Source organism: Triturus cristatus, chromosome 9, assembly GCF_964204655.1.
Source record: "Triturus cristatus chromosome 9, aTriCri1.1, whole genome shotgun sequence".
Classification (NCBI taxonomy): Eukaryota; Metazoa; Chordata; class Amphibia; order Caudata; family Salamandridae; genus Triturus; species Triturus cristatus.
The window spans coordinates 1,224,220,635-1,224,241,874 of NC_140592.1; the positions used below are offsets into that span (position 1 = coordinate 1,224,220,635).

Consider the following 21,240-nt stretch of genomic DNA (forward strand, 5'->3'; position numbering starts at 1 on the left):
TGTGAATGAGAGATCCTCTATTAATGGAAAACTGGAGTACTCGTCCAGAATTACCATCAGATGATGTCTATTATCGAGTGAACCAAAGAAATCGATGGCTATTCTCTCCCATGCACGCTTAGGGAGTTCTAACATATTAAAAGTATTTTGAGTGATATTTGTAGAAAGGCAGTTGCATAGATCACAGGCCTTGAGTTCCTTTTCAACCTTTTCATCTAAATATGAAAAACAAACTTAGTCTCGGAGAGCTGTTTCGGTGACAACAATACCACAATGTCTTTCGTGAGCCACTTCAATTATTTTCTGTCGCAGACTTTCTGGAATCAGAATTCTTGACCCACGCAGAATACCTCCTTCCTTAGTCATGGACAGTTAGTCTTTAACGTTTTTGTATTTTTTATATTTATCATCACTGGTGAAAAGTTGAGTGTGTCGGTTCCATGACTGATGTGTAATTATATATATTCAGCCTCAGCTATCATGGTTTGTGTCAGTGATAATCTGGGCAGGCAATATAGCAGTGGGAGTATTTGATTTTACAATGAAATTAACGTAGGCTTCAGCATGGAGTACCCTGACCTTGTATAGGCATTCTGTAAAAGAAGTCAGCAGGGTTTTGATCCTTCCCTGGACGTTGCACAGTGGTATAATCACACCCTTATAATTGGAGTTCCCATTGTTCAATGCAGGGTGGCATATTGGCTTTTGGATTGACAAAGATAGTCAGTAAACCTTGAGGATCAGTTACCAGCGTAAAAGGCTTTCTGTACAGGAATACGTGGAAATGGAGGATTGGTGTCTTCTATCTATGAATGTTCTAGGGAAAAGTGGTGTCTTCTATCCTTGATTGGACAAGACAAGAGTGGTGCCCTCTATCCTTGATTGGTCAAGGGAAGACTGGTGTATTCAATCTTTGATTGGTCAAGGGAAGACTGGTGTATTCAATCCTTGATTGGTCAAGGGAAGAGTGGTGTCTTCTATTAATGATTGCTTTTATCATCGAAGAGTGTTGTTGTTCAGTTGTGTCCACCATGTTTACTGCATTCTCTTACCCAGAAGTAGTCTGAACTGTCACATGTGTCCATTTTTAAAGCTGAGGTTCCCTTCCTTGTGTATATTTTTTGCTGAAGTGACCTTTTTCATATTGAAAGTTGTTGGCTGTATTACTGCATTGTGTAACAGCACTTCAGCTGTGATGTCTGAGTCTTCATGCACTTCTGGTTCATGAAATATAACGGTACACTAAAAACTCACACCTCACAAACATTGGTCCTAACCAGTGTTTGGAGGCACACACATACAATACTGTCGAGAGACCTTTCACAGTTATCAAAAATATTAAACTATTTTGGAGCACTCAGAGGCAAGAAACTGGTAACACAGAAAACTTGATCTAATGGTCAGGGACAATCAGATTATGAGGCTTGACTCCTACCACCAGCGATACTTAATGAGCTGTTACATTTTCCATTGGAACATAGATTGTCCTCTACATTTGCTGTTGTGGCTGCAGGAAAGTAGGCCGAGCACCAGTCTTCCTCCTGATTCCTCATGAAGAGCATGTATACCTACTATCCCTGACACCAACCGGTTTATCTTAGGTGACAGGTTTAATTGTTAAGAGTTGAAAAATACATCACTTCCTTCCGTGGTTGCAGTGGACTCTTGTTCTTTCTCAAAATATTCTTGCTGCTATAAGAGATGCATCATCAGTATTGTCTTTTCAAACAGCCACAAGAGCACTTGGAACTAAACCACCACAAGTCAGAGTTTAGACCAATGAGGGGCACTGACACGGCCATAGATGACAAATGGGAGAAGTGCCTCTTCTGAGTGGGCAGAGAGGAGACAACAGCATTCACACTCATTAGTCTGTCCACAGCCCACAAGACTGTTGCTCACATATTACTGATGGGCAGGTAGACAAATGGGGGGAATGATGGGCCCTGTTTTATCCTGACCCCTTTCTCTTTTATCCAATGTAAAATAATAAGGTTTGGATCATTTGCATCATCCAGAAAGCCGAGGGCATGCGGTTTTGCAGAAGGAGCATCCTTACCCGCACTCTCTTTCAACATCTATGTATGATCCCTGGCACCGCTTTTCAAGCAGTAAATTCTCACGTAAATTTCAAAATATATGCAGAAGACAATCAGATCAATTCCTGCCGAGGCAACAACTCAAACACCAGCAACATCACATCATGCTTGGACCACATCATGCACTGGATGAACAAGGGCTTCTTCTCCATGAATGGAACCTAGACTGAGATTATCGAAGGTGCACGTCAACTGGCCCCGAGGTGTTGCAACACCTGCTTCTATCACCCGAAAAATGAAAACCTTTTAGAACTGTTGTTCAAACCAGATGCCAATGCAGTGTTAGAAGGGGTCAATCTCTAACTCTCCCAGCTCTTCAACACTTCCTACTACTCCAGACAGTCTATTGAGTGTAACTGACAAAAGCCCTTGTTTTGTCCATACTGGACTACTGTAACGCCATCTATACTAGCATTCCCAAAACGCTACTTTCAAGGCTACCAAGGCAAAAATAAACATGCAGCTAGAATGTGCCTTAACCTACTTTGGTTGTCCCCTGTCAAGCCCACCCGGAAAACACTCTTCTAGCCGAATCCAGGATCAAATTCAAAATTCACTGCAATGTCTATATAGACTTCTGGCCAAAAGGCAGGGGATAGATACAGAAATTATCTCCAGCTAGAAGCCTTCTCTCATCAGCTGAATTCATATATATGTTGTAACTAATAGACTTGTAGAATGGGTGGTCTTTCAAGTGGATGCAGTGCTGGAGTTCAAGGAACAAGATTGTGGAACACCTTCTGCCCCTCCTTGAGTAGTGAACCCAAACACATGCTCTTGAGGAAATGTCTGCAAACTGAACTAGTCTGGCTTACTTCCTTCTGGACGATCAGTGGCCACAATTACAGATCATCAGCTATGAGAACCCGCCCTACCTTCTTGGATGTGTTCTCTGTCATATCACTTTTATGTCCAAATGAATATTGCTTTTTCTCATCTTGGGCTCTGAAGTAACCAAGAGATTGCAAACAAGACACTACAAGGCATAATCATGTTAGATTCCAGGGATTGCCTTACACAGTCTTCCTAGCATACCAACAAATCGCAGACATGGTTCCTACAATGCATACTGTTCGCTGGGCTTCATGTTCTCTGGTGGCCGTGAGCGTGAGGGTATACAGTTTGATCTGCACTGCAACAATACTTTGGGTTAGCAAATCTTCACAAGGATGCGGTCAACCTACTTTCCAGCATTGGGGTCAGTTCACAAAGGCAATTGTGAGTACCTGCAGTACTGTTGCAAGAGTACTGTTGCCTCTGTGAGCTGGCACCAAAATGTCCAAGTCCCTATTAGTAAAAGTGCAAAGAAGGCTTCAAACCGTCTCACAATCTCAGGTAGCCAAAGCATGATTGCTCCGGTGTCTTCCAATAAGAAGGATGCTGGGAGAAAAATACAAGGAACATGAGATCTGAATGTCCGGACCACTTTACCTTCAGCTTTGAGACCACAGCAAGACCGGCTCCGATTTAGAAGGGAGCTTCTCTTATTGCATCAGTCTGCCCTTGAACCAAATCCCCGGATGACTGTCTCCACAACTGAGAAAACTGTGTCTATGCAATATAACAATTTGTGCTAAGCCAGCTAGGAAAGTTTGGAATTGTAGGCTGGGGCATTAAGGTCAGGTTTAGTTGGACTGCTTGAAGAAACTACACTTTCTGTAACCGTAACTGGAATACAAACATCTGGGTGCTGTTAATGAGCCTGAGTCATGAAGGCAATTATACACTTTTTCATAAGTTTATTATTGGTTTTAATTCATAAACTGTGAGTTCATAGTAAGTTCACGACTCCAGACTAAGTGTGGGTGGAACTCACAGACTTTCACTCAGTGGAATTCTGAGGAGTTACATGAAAACTCTACGATATTCCACGTGTTTCCACGAATGGGTGGAATTAGGCACATTGCGCTAATTGTTTGTGCTGGGGGCTCGTTCCACTCTGAAAAAATCAGTACGAATTGCACCACGTGGCACGCCAGAGGGGCGCTGCTTCTCAAGCTGATTTTGCTGCCGATCGAGTAGATTTTCTACTTGAGCAGCAGCTTTCTGACCGTGAACATTCATGACAGACCGACTTGGGAAAAACTTGCCGGGTGCCATCCTAGTGACCGAAAATCATGCTAGGGGGTGCCAAATCTCACTCACACTCCCCAATTTACCATTGGCGAACCGTGCGCAGCAAAAAACTCTGCTACAGGGTGGTTGGCAGAATTTGGCCAGAACTCTGCATTACATGCTTAACCTGGAGTGGCCAAAACTCCTCTAACTTTCGGCAGCGTGGAATTCATCACCCACCCATCCCTACCCCAGACTCTCTGCAGTCATAAACTTACTATTAACTCCTAGTTTGTGAATCCCAAACAAGAGTACAATTACAAGAATAATGTAAGTTTACCTTTGTGAATCAGGCCCAATGGTACTTGGGGTGGGCACATTTTCTTTCAATCTGCTGTGAGCAGAAGTGAAACTCTTGGTAATTCCACCCTATTTCCACTGGTTTCACATTCGCCAGCCCCAGATTAAAATTCAATGTGCAATGCAGATGGCTTGCCCTGCAGCACAAATATTCCTAGTTCAGTGAGAAATAGGAGAAAACAAGAGTAGTTTTGCTGTCCAGTACTGTCAGGAGCCGGGTAATGTAATTACCTTAGTCCTACAGCATTAAGTTAATTACACTTCCCATCCCTGATGGCTCTTTATGGTGCATGAAAGCAAATCTCCGGCATGAGAGTCTGTGTGTGGTGTGTGTCTGCCTGCTAGAGTGCAGCCGGACGCTGCAGGCAAGCCGCGCACACAGCCCCCCTGCTGGGGAAGTGGTTTTCATGAGACCTGCTAGGGGATCGGACACCATATTTACCTTAATATAAAGCACTAAGGTAGTTACATTGCTCGGCCCTTACAGTGCCCACACACTGAGTTTTTTTTATGCACACAGAGTAACCCCAATTCCTTGCCTTAGGTAACACAAGCATTGGCAAGCCGATTGGTCTCGCCTTTAGTACCTGCTGCTGGGTTTTCCTTTTTTCAACAACATTTTTTGCAAACGATGTACAGCTTGACCACAAGAAAAAAGATGGAATGATGTGGCCACTACTGGCAGCTAAATCATTTTCTAGGGGCGTGCATGTATGATGACATGCATGCACATACGTCATAATGAATGCGCATTTGGGGCCCATTTTATTTACCAATCTAAGATTGATCTGTACATATAATCAAGTGAAATTGAAGTAGCATTAAAGAGCTTTTTTCTATTTTCAAGCAGAAAGACCAGGAGCAATTTGCTGCCTGGACTGCCAAAAATGTACATAAATTGACAAAAAATGACTGCAGAGGTGAGGGGTGCAACGGAGGAGCGGTGGCCGGGGGGGGGGTAGGAAGGGGGAATAAAAGAAAAATGTAAGCAAGATAGGACGAGAAGGAGAAAAGCAGCACACAAGGGAGGAAGCCACGTGAAGGGCACACGAGGAAGAGAGCAGCATGGTAGCGGGGTAAAACCATATGAGAGCAAAAGATCAGTGCACAAGGGAGAGCAGCATGGAGTATGGGGGAGAAGGAGAAGAGGAGAAGGAGAGAAAAGAGGAGAGAGAGAGAGAAAAGAGGAGAGAGAGAGAGAGAAAAGAGGAGAGAGAGAGAGAGAGAAAAGAGGAGAGAGAGAGAGAAAAAAGAGGAGAGGGAGAGAGAGAGAGAGAGAGAGAGAAAGAGAAAAGAGGAGAGAGAGAGAAAAGAGGAGAGAGAGAGAGAGAGAAAAGAGAGAGAGAGAGAAAAGAGGAGAGAGAGAGAGAGCGAAAGAGAGAGAGAGAGAGAGAGAGAGAGAGAGAGAGAGAGAGAGAGAGAGAGAGACACACTCCCATGGATGCTTAACCAAAAAGAAAAAAGTAGTTCTCTAATATTGAGCAATTGAGGCACACAGTAGAATATTAAAGGATAGCGACAAACACAAAAAGAGAAAGGCTAGGTAACAAATAAGCAGCAACTAAATTATAGTGGCAATAAAGCCAACCAATGGCAAGCAGTGGGCAGGCTCTAAGCCACCTGTCAGTTCTTGGCAAGCCCACAATAGATCTTTCACAACCACACAGCTTGTGCTGCCTGCTAGGCAAGACCTAAAAACAACAGATTTCCTTAAAAGTCCCCAATTGCTAAAATTTATAACTAGGGGCTAGATGTAGGTGGCTAAATACCGGTCGGTAACAGTGAAATTCGGTAAATGTCAGCGTTACCGACCGGTATTTAGCCATGTGCAATGTAGGTAAGGAATCGGTAAATACCGATTCCTTATTGCTCTTGCATTTAAAGAATCGCTAACAGTGAAGGTCTTCACATTCATTCCTATGGGCCTCCAAGCCCATAGAAATGAATGGGTAGGTATTCCTTATTACCGGATCTCAATTACCGATTCGGTAATAAGGAATATTAAGGATTCTGTATTTTTTACCGAATCTTTACCTACATTGGAAATACCGATTTCTTAATACTGAATCGGTAAAATTCGCTATTAAGAAATCGGTATTTCACATTTACCTACATCTGGCCCTATATGCTGTATGTCGCCAATTTTGTTTCGGTCTTGCCTCCTCCTGGCTACAGTCTTCGAAAGTACAATCAGTCAATAAATTGTAAAGCTCAACAAGACAGATTATTTGTCTACAGTGGAGAATGCATTCATTTGACATCACAGCAGCACTAATAGAAACATAGATCCCAATTTAGAGTTTGAGGCCAATTTCAAAAGGCACGTAAGAGTACGTAAAAGAGTTCCCCTGCAGTACTGCTTGTTTAACTGATAAATGCTTTGTGAATCCGCGGCAGTGTGTTTGCGGATTTGAGACGAGAAAGAGTGTAGACTTTCCTTACCTTCCACATTGTTAAAGTGGGAAAGACAGTCCTTTCGTGATTTGAAGAATTCCAGGTTGAAGGCAAAAGGAGATTACAAAGCGATACCAAAGGGGATGATGGACGGAGCGATTGAGTAAATCAAACACTCACCCCCAGTCAACTGATCTGGGTTTAATCCATCATCATTCTTTAGCTCACTCCACCACCCCAGTTCAGACATGGCCATATGCAAATCAGTCTGACCCTGTGCCTCAAGGAGATTACAAGCCAGCTCTACAACAGAAAGTTTGCTGTGAATGAATTAATGAATGAATGATTGAATGAATGAATATATATTTCTGCAGCACAAACTTTATGCCTGAAGGCTTCATAGCCCTAAAAATAAAATTATCTTCCGGGGCAACTCAGCAGAAGAGCTGGGTCCAAAGTGCTTCCTGAATTGAATCATCCTAGAGGGTCAGGTGTGTAGGTTTGTAGTCCCCAAGGTGTGTATACGAAGAACCAGGTCTTCACCTTTAAGGTGTATAATTGATTGTTCTGTCAAAAAACAAGATCCTTTTGGGCACCTTTAAAGCTTACAGAAACACACTTCTAACATCCACTCACGGCCCAATCACCAACACTGAATAGAAACCAAAAGAATAATTTAAATTCTATATTACATTTTTATTATTTAGATCAATATAAATTCAAGATTATAAAAAAAGGTTAAAAAACATATGCATCATCAATACACATCTGTTAAAAACATGTCATACATAAACATTTGGGAGAAAGCGTCAAGCAACAAAGACATCAACTGCCTGATCAATCCAATGAGCACCCCAAATACATAAACAATGAAATTGATAAACTTAGTTCGATATTTAATAACGTTCTTTTCTCCTAATCGAACCTGGTATTACTTGGGTGCGTTTTCAACACAAAGCGATGCGTTTCGGTGGTATAGTGTGATCCACCACCTTCTTCAGGCTTACAAGTACAATTCAGTGTCTCCCACCACATTCATCTAGAAAAACAGTATATAAGGATTAGATATTATAACATTTTATTTCATAATATTCGGTACTTAGTATATTACATGTCATATTTCATTTCATCATTATCTAAAACTAAACATTCAAAAACAGTTTAATAAAACAAGATAAAAACATTTATATTACAGTCTTGGTTTCATCCAAGGTGATTCACATACCACTTACAAACGGGCCAACTCATGCAACATCCGTCTTCTGACACACTCTTATTTAAAATGACTCAAGGGCATTGCCCACCAGAGAGATGATGTGCTTGGGGGGGATCTATCTCTTCCCCTGTTGCGGCTTCATTCTCGGGTTGGCCACACAGTGTAAAAATGAAAGAAGGGGCATGTACGTCTTCCTTAGAGATAGGTGGTGACAAGAAAAGGGGGATACATAGATATCAAATGTTTGCCCTCATACTTCTAAAGCTCCCTAAAAGTAAACCATGATCAGACTCTAGCTTCTTAGCTTCTTCTGTCGCTGATTTTTAAAGAGAGGTGAATTATGTATATAAAAGAGGGCCACAACTTCTCCAATAGCCCTGCAAGTAGACAAATAGAGAAAATGGTATTAAAGGAGAACACACAGTTATTTTGTTCTTCCATGTCTCAAAGACTCAAATTTCATTTAGTCAGTTAAAAACAGTAGGAACAAAAATTGCACTCTACCGTGATTAAATTTTTTTTTCGTAACGAAGTGGCCACTGGGGCTATGGCACTCAAGCCGACAAAGTCCTACTTCATATTGGCTTTTCAGGAACTTGCACACCACTCTAATGTGCATGTAAGCTTCCAACTCAGACTGCCTGTGTGACAAAAAACATCAAATAAATTCCTTACTATCGTCATAACTAGAGTACTAAAACAGCTGCATGTATCGAGCTACTGTTTGTAGGGAGCTTATCGGTAGATAGTACTACACTCCACTCTACAATTAGAAATGCCGGCATGCTGCTCGTGTCACATAACATCACGTAAATTCTGTATAGAGTATGTCAGGGTATTATACATTTTCGAAAACCAGGCCCCCCCCCTTCGCCCTCATTAAATATTCTCTCCCTAACTTGGCCACCGGGTTCCAAACATAATCTAAGTAACGCCGCCCAGGGACCACCCTTGTACATGGGGTCTTAAACTATTCTAAGTGATTAACATTCCCCAGGAAGAAATTCCCTCCAGTCTCTATACAGCTACCGAAACATTGGCGATCGCTTACCAGGACTGAATAGCCTCCTGGCGTGCTCCTTCCTCTCACAAACAAATCGATAGTTGCCGGTTGTCAGCTCCGTGTGTCTTGTTTTCGCCTGTCAGATTCCATCTGACAGTGGTGAGTTTTTGGATACCGAGGCGATAACCTCATTACTCCACATTAATTTTGAGTTTTTTAGTCACTGTTTAGGTTGTCTTATTGATGTGTGACGCTTTGTCACAGTTGAGGTTGGATCACAAGGTCAGCGCTGTGATAGGCCTCTATTGCCGGCTGTTTCGCGGCTCAGATTTTTAAATACACCCCTCGTCCCATTCATTGGTTAGAAATAAATAAAGTAGAAAGTGGACTACGGGGGATGACTTCGGCAGCCATCTTCGAATGGAATTAAATTTGTTCCCTCATTTTACTCAAACTTTTTCTGGTAGGATTTCAAGATGACCACACTATTTATTTATATATAAAAAAGCCACTCTTCTTTTTTATCATAGCTTGTAAATTCAATTGTAAAATCATATTGTCCTGTAAATACACCCGTCGTCTCATACATTGGTTGGAGATAACCAAAATAGAAAGCGGACTGTGGGGGTTAATGGCGGCCGCCATCTTGGAGTGGACTTAAATTTGTTCACTCCTATAACTCGAATACTCTTTTAGTGGTACTTAAAAAAAAAAAACACTATTCATTTATATCTAAAAAAGAACAATACTCTTTATTATCTCCATTTATTCATTCAAAAGTAAAGTCATATTTTCCTTGAGGTGGAACAGAACGTCACACCAGAGGACATAAGTCAGTAGCGAATAAAATCGTCTCATTATTTCTATCCTTTCAGACCCAGTAAGAGATACGTTTCTCCCTGGCACCCGATCGGGTAAGCTAATTTTAATAGCGCAACTAGTTGATAAATGAATGCGGGCTCCCTACTTTAATGGACCATTACGGTCACGTTTTGTTTCCCTATTGCTGTTCCTAATTAAAATGAAAATAAAACCAAGTAAAATGAACTGAAATTAAATATGTGGTCTTTCCTTCAATATTCCTCAACAACTAATAAAGCTCAGCAATAATAGGCAAATAACATTTTTCAAGTACCCTGTTTTCATACCAACTATTACCTACTGTGAACAGAGAGGGGGCAGGTGTTATTGGCCACTATTTTTTATTTTATGGAAGAGAGAGTTTTTCTCTTCAGTTTATGTTATTAATCTCTCCCATTCCTCTCTTGAATTAAGTCCTGGTCTAATGGTACTTAGGATGGAAATGTACCATTGTTCTCTAACTTTCCCTTTTTCCTCCATGTTGCCTTCTCTTCTATTCATGATTGCTTTTTCTAAAATATACCATTGGAAATCAGTTTCTTTGTGTCCCTGTTCTATAAAATGAGCCACTAGTGGAGCATTCAATTTTTTTGTTTTGATGGCAGATCTATGTTCCAGAAGATGTATCCTAAGTTCTCGACCCTTCTCCCCCACATACGCTTGTCCACAGGGGCATCTTAGCAGATAAATAATGTTTTTGCTGCGGCAGTTATTTAGTGTATGCACAACTATAGTTCTGCCATTATGTTTCAGTTCCTTCGCCACTATACATTGTGGACACAGGGAACAGCTGCCACATTTACTATTGCCCTTCACTATGGAGTTGCTTTAAAGGTGCCCAAAGGGATCTTGTTTTTGACAGAAGTGTCTTTTTCTGGTGTCCTCTCCCTTTGGTGAGTAGGACCCCTCTCTCTAATTTTGGTATAATTGATTGTAACATAACGAGAGTTACAATATCAAACAAGTACGCACACTATGACACCGGAGCACACGTTCCTTAGTAAATATCATGAATTTCTCATATTGCTACAAAGAACCAGTCCATACTTTCTTTCTCTCCATTTATTTTCAACACTTCAGGTATTGTGGATAACCTTGATTGAGAAGTCATAAATCCATATACATCTCGAAGCTGACACATGTTTTGTCTTGAAAAGGATTTTTAAAGGCTCAAAAAGTCCTGCGAGTTACCTTCCTAGCTGGTTTACCTACCTAATCAAATCGGGAAACATCCTGAACAACTACTCCGGAACAACGAGTTCCGGAGTCACGAAACGACTTGCCCAAACAACGACTCAGCCTTAACCACGCATGTGCGTGGTTAAGGCTGAGTCGGTCTAGTGTTCGGGCAGGGCGGAGTTCGGAGGAGCATCGCAGTCGCAGAGGAACAGGTAAGAGGGGTTGATTTTTATGGGGTGGGGGTTAGGGGTTTGGGTTTAGTATTTAGGGGTATGGGTGATCGTGTTTGTTTAGAAGGTGTGGGAGGGATTAGTATGAAGGAGTAGAATTTGTATATAGGCGGTGGGGGTTTAAGTGATTATTTAAAGGGAGAGGGGAATTCGTTTTATGGAGGTTGAGTTCGTATTTAAGGAGGAGGGGGGATTCGTGATTATTTAAAGGAAGAGGGGAATTACATTTTTGGGGTTGAGTTAATATTTAGGAGGAGGGGGTTTTCTTGATTATTTAAAGGGAGAGGGGAATTAGATTTATGGGGGTTGAGTTCGTATTTTAGGGGGTGTGAGTGATCGTGTTTGTTTTTAGGGTGCGGGGAATTCGTTTTTAAGGGGTGGGGGATCGGGGTACTATTTGGAAAGCATTTTTTGTAACACGCAATCCTTTACCACGAAAAATCATGATAAAGGAATGCCTGGTAAAAAAAATCGTGGTTTAGACGAGGTCGTGGTTGCGACCTCGTTGTTCGGGAAGTCGTGGTTGGGGAACTCGTTGTTCCAACATACAACCAATCTTATCATGGCATTACCTCTACTCTAGCTGAAGTTGGAGGATTTATTTAGCTTGGTTACTACAGGAAATAGAATAGATAACTCCATTACTTCTTAATAATTACTCAATTTTCACATACAATCGTCTTAGAAAAGGCTAAAATTGGATTTCATACATTGATCAACGTTTTAGGCAACCAGGACTTTTTGAGCCTTGAAAAAGCCTTTTTTTGTCGGAGCGGATGAATTAAAGATCTAAATGCCAGTGTTATAAAAGCTGAGCTCATCACTGAATCTGCTTCTTCCTGCTCTTCTCCTTCTTAGGTTCTTCATCATCAAAGACAGCTTCCTGTTGTACTACGCGGAGAACGAGAAAAGGAACTTCGAGAGTAACAAATACTTCAATATCCATCCTAAGGTGAGGCTTCTCATAGACAGCTGGCTTGGTCTTTTCCCTGTAGAATTAGCTGCAGTAACTGCTCCAGGTGGGCATTGGAACAGCACATTGCATTAGTACTCACCAAACTACTCTACGCAACTTGCAATCAGAGGAAGAAATGGGACCTCTCATGCCTCATCCACGAATCTGCTACTTCTGGTGAACTTCACAATGAGACACGGGCTTGGAGGATACTTTTCAACGGAAAACCTCCCTAGATACCTTTGCGCTGCATCCAGTGGCGCAACTAGACCCAAACTTTCAGGGGGCTAACACTACCAGCCAGGGCTGGCCCCAACACTGGCCGCACACAGTGCAACAGTCTTTTTTGGCGCCCTCTCCCCCATTTCCTCCTTCTCCATGAATTCCCTCACTACCACTCACCAACAATGCACCTCATCTCTCTATAGCACCTTTATGACAAACATTTCATATTTTTAAAGCGGTACTCATAGTTTACTCACACTCAGTTCTGTGATCTGCATGGTACACTTTCTTTGTACCAGGCACATAACCCCTCTTTGCTGTGTGGGTGGAAGGAGTGCCCATGTGAGTGCATGATGAGCAATGTGAATGTGTCAGGGTAGGGTAAGAGAAGTGACCGCAGGGTGAGTTTGGTGACCATGTGAATCTGGGTGCGGATGTAAGTGCAGAGTGGGACGAATGAATGCATGGTTAGTGATGGGCTTGTTTGAGTGAGATTGCAGATTGAGCAGTGAGGGGGACAAGTGAGTAAAGTGTCACATGAGTGCAGGGTGAGTAGTGCGCTCGTGTGACTGCAGGGTGAGTTAATGGGTGAACAACGCAAGTGCATTGTGAGTGTAGAGTGATCACTATGAGTGCAGGGTGAGCGGATGAATGGTGTTAGTGCATGGCGATCAGTGTGAGTGCATTGTGAGTGCAGGGTGAGCGTGCAAGGGAAGGGCGAGAATGAGGATTGAGTTGTCTGAATGCAGGGTGCGTTCCCAGACACTTGATGTAACTCAGCTTGTTATTGAGAACGGCATACGGTTTCAAATATAAGTTCAACTATTGCTATTATTGCACTAATCAGGGATCGAGGGCGGAGGAAATAAATAATGCGCTGATCCTGCAACAAACTTCCAGTCTTATGATTAGGGTTGGCAGCTCATTTTTTTGATGTCCCAGCCGGTACAAAAGTTATGTTATGTTATGTTACAAGGTATTTGTTAAGTGCACGGCTACTCCCAGGAGTGTCCCGGCGCTGACCACAGGACCTGTAACACAAGCCTAAAGTGTTAACTGAAAAGAAAAAAGGGCCCTAGGAGAGAAGTTAGAACAGAAATGTCTTAAGTTCGCGACGGAAGCAGAAAAGATCTTTTTCCTGGCGCAGCTTGACAGGGAGTTTGTTCTATAAGGACGATACCAAGACCTGAAAAGAGCGTCCGCCCTGTCGTGAGAGGTAAAACCTGGGCGTGCGGAGCAAGTGAGCAAAAGAGGACCGTAGTGAACATGTCGGAACGTAGTGAGGACAGCGGGCTCTCAAATAGGGTGCACCGATGTTGTGAGAGGCCTTAAAAGCAAGAACCAAAGCCTTGAAATGAATTCTTTTCCGGATCGGCAGCCAGTGAAGAGTTCTGAGAAGAGGGGAAGTGTGTGTGCGTCCATCAGCAAGAAAGATCGCCTGTGCAGCAGCATTTTGGGCCACTTGAAGGTGGTTTAGAAGAAATTCCGGAATGCCCAGGTAAAGGACATTGACATAGTCAAGTCGAGACAGGATCAAAGCTTGCACCACTGTCCTTCTGTGGGATTGCGAGAGCAGAGGGAGAAAATTCCGTAGCATCCTGAGCAGAGCAAAACAGGAGCTCACCACAGACTGTACCTGAGTGCTCATAGAAAGTTTACTGTCAAATTTGACCCCAAGATTCTTTACAGTGGTAGCCAGTTGTGTGGGTGGAGGCATGTTAGATGGCCACCAGGTACGCCAATTTTCATCAGGTGGACCGCCAAAGAAAATCATTTCAGATTTATCTGAATTGCATTTCAGGTGGTTGGTGTTAAGCCAGCTGAAAACTGCTGAGAGGCATAACTTGATCTTATTTCCGTCCAGGACTTTATCCCTGGCACACGTAAAAAGTAATTGAGTATCGTCTGCATACGAGACGATTTTGGCACCGAAAGATTCCGCCAATGTTGCCAGGGGTGCCACAAACACATTAAAAAGGGTAGGGCTCAGGATGGAGCCCTGAGGGACTCCAACATTCATGGCTTCAATGTGAGCTTCAAAAGGGGGGGACCAGACAGTTTGTTTTCTATTCGTGAGATACGACCGGAACCACTGCAAGGCAAGGTGCCCGATACCGCACCTCCATAGACGATCTAAGAGAAGGTCATGGGGTACGGTATCGAAAGCTGCTGATAAATCAAGAAGGATCAGCACTGCTCGACCGCCCCCATCCAAAGTAACTTTGATTTGTTCAGAGACCTCAAGGAGAGCAGTTTCTGTGCTGAAATTAGCCCGAAAACCAGACTGGCTAGAGTGTAGGATGTTATTAGATTCCAGGAAATCACCGAGGATGTTATTAACATACTTCTCCAAGGTTTTGGATAAGGCGGGGAGCAGTGAGATAGGTCTGTAATTACTCGCTATCAGGGGGTCAGCGGAAGATTTTTTCAGCAAGGGGAGAATTTTACCCTGCTTCCATTTCTCTGGAACAATCCCTGTAGACAGCGAGAGATTTAGTAGTTTATTAACGGCAGGGTTGATTATCTCAGCAATGGATGCCAGAGTTTTCGCAGGACAGGGATCGATCGGGGAACCGGATTTCAAGGCACAGAGAAGAAGTAGAGATTTCTCCATAGGGATATCTGGGAAGTGAGTAAGATGATTGGGAGTAGGAGGAAGTTGTTCGAGCAGCCCATCCAGCTCTGAGACATGGTTAGGACTTGATACGTCGAAAGAGGCTTGTATAGTTGAAATTTTAATAAAGAAAAATTCGGCAATGGCATCAGTCCAAGCCTTGGTAGGGGAAAAAGGGTTTTTTATAGCATATGGAGAGGTGAAATCTTTCACTACTTGAAAAAGTTTGGCACATTTATTACCCGCAAGCTCAATTTTATTATTGAAATAGCAGGTTTTGGCTAAGCGAATGTTGTGGTGATAAATTTTTAAAGCATTTTTGTAAGTTAGCTTAGCACAAACGTCATAACCCTGACGCCATGACCTTTCCAGTTGTTTACAGTGGGATTTGGTTTTCCTGAGGTCATCCGTGAACCACGGTGCAGTAGGTCTTCCTTTAATGGCAGCACGGCTTTGAAAAGGGGCCAGGTTGTTGACACAGGATTCTAGCCAATTATCAAAAGAAGATACACCATCAGCCAGATTGTCCGTAGGTACAAGGGGATGAAGTTTCAGAAAAGTTTCTACGGCCGCAGGGATCATAGACTTAAAAGATCTGAAACTATTTGTGCGAGATGTATAAGTTTTGGCTGTTGAAGCAGTCAGGTCATTAATGCTAAAAGTTAGTAAAAAATGGTCAGACCAAACAACGGGGGATGGAGAATCCATTACAATAGGTTTGTTAGAGAAGACTTGGTCTAATATGTGACCCTTATCGTGTGTAGGGTGTGTCACATAAGGGGTGAGATGAAGCATATTCATAGAGTCGAACAGTTTAGTTGCCTCTGAGTTTAGGGGAATATCCATATGGATGTTAAAATCCCCCAAAATCAAACAGTTTTCATATTTGGTGATCATAGGAAAAATGGCCGACTGTAGGTCTTCCAAAAAACAATTTGCATGGCCCGGCTGCCGGTAGATTAGAACCCCAGCAATAGATGACTGTGGGGAGATTTTAAGAAGAAAACTCATATTCTCCGAATTCTCCATAGGCAGTATGGGGAGTAAGGAGCAGGAGAAGGAGTTTTTATGAATGATCGCAACCCCTCCGCCGCGTCCTTCCAGACGGTCGCTTCTTACAATACGATAATTGGAGGGAATAGCGTTGGCAATAGTGGGGTTTGAGCCTTCGTGAAACCAAGTTTCTGTAAGAAACAAAACGTCAGGTTTGGAATCTATAAGAAGATCCAGGATTTGGTACTCGTGTTGTTTAACAGAGCGAGTGTTTAAAAGCATCATGTGTAGTGTAGAAGCAGTGACCAGTGTCGGACAAACAGATGAAAAAGAAAAACCTTCATCTGGGACAGGGGGTTGCGTAATTAGCAAAGAAGGGGGAAGAGAGAAGTGGCATTGCTCACATCTCTGGGCCACCATATGGCCTAAGGTCGAAAAACCCATACAACAGTTAATATCGGCGCCAAGATTTAAAAGAGCCTCTCTGGTGTAATTAAGCCAGGGGGTGTGAGGAGGAGTGTCAACGACTGACTTACATGTAGTTTGGGTGCAGGCATGGTCCAGCGCGTCCGAGGCGCGGACGGGCGCAGACGGGCTTGCGTTAGGCGCGCCCTCGGCGCGCCAGCGGCGCGTCCGCTGCGCGCTAGCGCCACATGCCTTTTTATCCCCTCAGTCATAAAGAAAAGACTAGACCGCGCCGTGACAAGATGGCGGGTCTGAGTAAAAGCTATGACACAACTTCCTGGTTCGTCAGAGCACGAGAAGGGATAAGCCTTCAGTTTTCAAAATCGAATTCAAACACAGAGCAGCACAGTATTTTAAAAGCATAAAAATGACTAAAATTCTGCTTAAATTCCCCGTTTCCCCACATCAATAGTAGCGGTTTAAAAATAGTTCGAGATTCATTGAGCAGTAAAAAAGGTGTGCAAATATCGCAGGTTTAGTAATGTGCAAAATACAACAGACAAATAGTTTTTAAAAATAGCAGCAAGATGAATAGAAAGCGTCAGCTACAGAGGCTAAACAAGTCCCCTAAAGCCGTATTCGCAGCACTTATATACGCTTACTTCAATCAGCAAATATAAATAGAAAACACTTTTACTTGTCTTGCAGGACTGCCTGAATGATCCATGACTGATAATTAAAGGGAACAAAGACAGAGAACTTACATTACAAATAAACACATACTTTTTTTTATTTATAATCGTATTTAGTGTCCAGACGAGGTCTTTGTGGGTTCTTTAAACAACACATCGCTGGCATTTTTCTTTTGGTAACACTACTTTATAATCATTTTCATGAAATGCATTCTCACACTATGGGAGTAAATGTAAAATACAAATGTAAGGAATAGGCAGAGTGGGGGCCCAGGGGGTACTGGAACCAGAAAACAAAAACTAAGCCTCGGTTACCAGTTTACAAAGGTATGTGAACATGCAAATGGTCTTTAAAGACCTATGAAAAACTCGGCGTGCCAGAGATAAGACTCCGGACAGTGCCCAGCCAGCAGTGGCATAGCTAGGGGGTGCGGTGGGGGCAGACTGCCCCAGGGGGCATGAGTTTTGGGGACGGCAGCCGGCCCCTTGCCCCCCCCCCCCCCGCTCTTACCTGCAGCTGTCGCGGCAGCAACACCCATCCACCCCGCTCTTACCTGCGGCCGTCACTGCCCCAGCCGCCGTGGGTGGCAAGCAAAGGGGCCACCACGGGCAGCCTAAAGCCTAGCTACGCCACTGCAGCCGAGCCCACTGCAGCTCGAGCTGCAGCAGCCCGGGCTGAGACACACGACGGAGTTGGGGGTGGGGGATGGCTGAAGCCCTTTGAGTGTTGCGCGCCTGGATGCATCCAAGCCATGGGAAGCTGAAAAGTCACTGTAGGATATTGTGGTCAAATGAGATATTCAAAACCCCTCTTGCAGCTAAACAAAACATATAAAGCCACATGAAGAATTATGTTTAAACCTATAAAATTGTGGGTCATTCCCGTCGTCACCTATTGGGGGATGTTCCAAACAGGACATATCAGTGTCTGCAGGATCGCCCTGTGGTGGCCTGTCTGTTAGTCAAAGGCTTCGAACAGCAGTGCCAGCACAGGCAGTGCCTGCAAGACCCTGGCACCGTGCCCACCTCTAAAAGGAGCGGAAACTGTGAGTCTGGCAGATGAGGTTTCACCCACTTCCAGGCAGATGTCATGCCTCCTCCAAGCTCCAACTTATTCCTTTAATCCCTAGATTGTTGCACAGTGAACAATCAGATGCAAGAAGTGTAGAGGGCGGGGCTCCGCCCGGACACCCATGGCGTGTATATATTTATGGGTGCCTCCCTAGGGGACCTTGTGAATCTCAGAAATGTATGCAAATTAGTGGCATAAATCCATGGTGCATACGATTTGTGAATGGAAGCAGTAAGGTGGCCATTAAGGTGAGGCGAAGGAGCAGAGGGCGGTTGCATATCCTCAGAGAATTTATGAACATAATCAGAATGGATGAGCATGTGAAGTGCAGGCATGAATGCAGGAAGTGCATGTAATGTGTGCAGACTCTGGCTGAGTTTGTGCAGAGTGGCTTACATGCACACAGCACTATGCACTACGCACTAGGCGTAGAAGGCTTACTAGCTTGCTATGCTCAGTGTGCGAGTGAGGCAGCACGTGTGTGGGCGAGGGTGTGCAGAGCTTTGTTGAGGATTCAGATGTTGTGACAGAGTGTAGAATGCTGCTTAGAGTCTGCACATGATGGAGTGATGCTCAGAGCATAGCGGGCGATGTACATTGCATGGCTTAGGATGCACAGAATGCGGCTGACGGGGTGCAGATCATGGCTGATGGGGTGTGCTGGAAGTATGTGGGGCATGGGTGATATTGATGTGCAAAGTGTAAACAGGGTGTGCAAAGTGACTGCCATTGTGTGTGTGCAGGGCATGGTTCAGGAGGAGTATGCCAAGATGGTGGCAGGCTCTGAGCTGGTGCTTCGCTGCCATATTACTGTAAATGCCATGAGGTTCTAGTGCACTCTTCAAAGTAGACGCGCGCGGTGGTCTGTTGGGAACTAGATCTCAGTTTCTGATAGTCAATCCTGACCCTCTCTTGCTCTTCCCTAGGGGGTTATACCACTGGGCGGCTGCATCGTTGATGCCAAGGAAGAAGCCAACATGCCCTTTGCAATCATGGTCTCCCACGAAGACTTTCACGTGAGTACCTTCAACCCAGGCCGTGGGCAGGGGGTCAAAAACCTGGGATCATCTGTTCTTAGGACGTGTTCATGCTTTTTGCGAACTGCTAACCAGGTCATGTTGGGGTGTTGGACAAGGAAAGGGGACAGAGGTAGAAAATCTTATCTGTTTACATGTATATATGTTGTTATTACAAGTGATACACTGGATCAAGGGGTATGTGAGATGATTCACTGGATCAAGATATATGTAAGGTGATATGCTGGATCACGGGAGATGTGCCTTAATACGTTGGATTTAGGGGTATGTAAAATGACACACTGGATCAAGGGGTATGTAAAATGACAAATTGGATCAAGGGGTATGTAAGATAATACACTGGATCAAGGGGTATGTAAGATAATATACTGGATCATGGGGTATGTAAGATGATATACTGGATCATGAAATACGCTGGATCAAGGGATATGTAAGGTAATTCACTGCATCAAGATATATGTAAGGTGATACGCTGGATCAAGTAAGATGTACAGTGATACGCTGGATCAATGGGTATGTAACATGATACGATGGATGTAGGGAATTGTAAGGTGATCTGGTGGATCATGGGTTATGTAACGTGATACGCTGGATCAAGTAAGATGTACAGTGATACGCTGGATCAAGGGGTATGTAAGGTAATTCAGTGGATCAAGATATATGTAAGGTGATACACTGGAACAAGGATAATGTAAGATCATAAACTGGATAAATGGGTATTGAAGGTGATACACTGGATCAAGGAATATGTAAGGTGATATGCTGGATTAAGTGGTATCTAAGGTGATACAATGGATCAAGGGGTATCTAAGGTGATGCAATGGATCAAGGGGCATGAATATGTAGGGTGATACTCTGGATCAAGGAATATGCATGTAAAGTGATAAGCTGGATCAAGCGGTGTCTAAGGTGATACACTGAATCAAAGGGTATGTAAGGTGATATGCTGGATCAACGGATATGTAAGGTGATATGTTGTATCAAGAAATCTTGGGTGTGATATACTGGATCAAGGAACATGTAAGGCGATACATTGGGTCAAGGGGAATATAAGATGATGCCCTGGACCAAGTGGTATGTAAGGTGATATGCTGGATCAAGATATATATGTATGTATATATATATATATTCACTAAAAAAAACATAGGTTTTACGGAAAGTTATAGTTAGTTGGACATTTCACTTGTACAAAACCATAGAAATGCCCCCGTTATAGTTAGTTCAGCTAACTATAACTTGCGCACCCGCAATGCACTGCTGATGACGTCAATTATTACATCACTCATGACATGGTCAGTGATATAACTGATGACATCACTGATGACATCATCCAGTGACTGTGTTTCTGTAAAGTTTAGATATGTTTATATATATAGGGAAAGGCGTATTGATGAATGAGTGGGTGTATAAGTATCTGAATGGATGATTTAGTAGGTGCGTGACTGATTCTATAAGTGAGTGATTAAACTTATCTTACTGAATGCATGGGTTAGTGAGTAAACTGTGTGAATGTCTGTATCCGTCTGTCTGTTGGTGTGTAAGCGGCTGCATGGGTTTGCGAATAGCTACATGAGTGTCTATATGGGTTATTGATTGGTTGTCTGAGTATCTGTATGGGTGCCTGAGTGTTTGTGTGGGTGGGGTTTGTGTGACTCTGTACATAGATGTGTGAGTGGGTGATTCACTGGGTGCATGGTTTCAAGAGTGCATCTGTGATGGACTGTATGGGTGGGTGAGTGTGTGTATGGGTGTGTTACTGAGTGAATGTATATCTCAGTTGTATATGTGAAAGGCAGTATATATGTGTGTTTGAGTAAATAAATGGCTATAAGTGAGAGTGTGTGATTGTG

The 21,240-nt window shown here is 43.3% G+C and overlaps 1 protein-coding gene across 1 annotated transcript in view; it reads left to right on the forward strand.

Annotated features, from left to right (window-relative positions):
• The window catches only part of PLEKHD1 (pleckstrin homology and coiled-coil domain containing D1), a 223,691-nt gene that overhangs the window by 76,704 nt on the left and 125,747 nt on the right, over window positions 1-21,240 (forward strand). Inside the window, exons 2-3 of the mRNA XM_085627306.1 lie at window positions 12,256-12,349; window positions 19,280-19,369. Coding sequence (XP_085483432.1) covers window positions 12,256-12,349; window positions 19,280-19,369 — 184 coding nt within the window. The remainder of the gene's footprint in view (window positions 1-12,255; window positions 12,350-19,279; window positions 19,370-21,240) is intronic.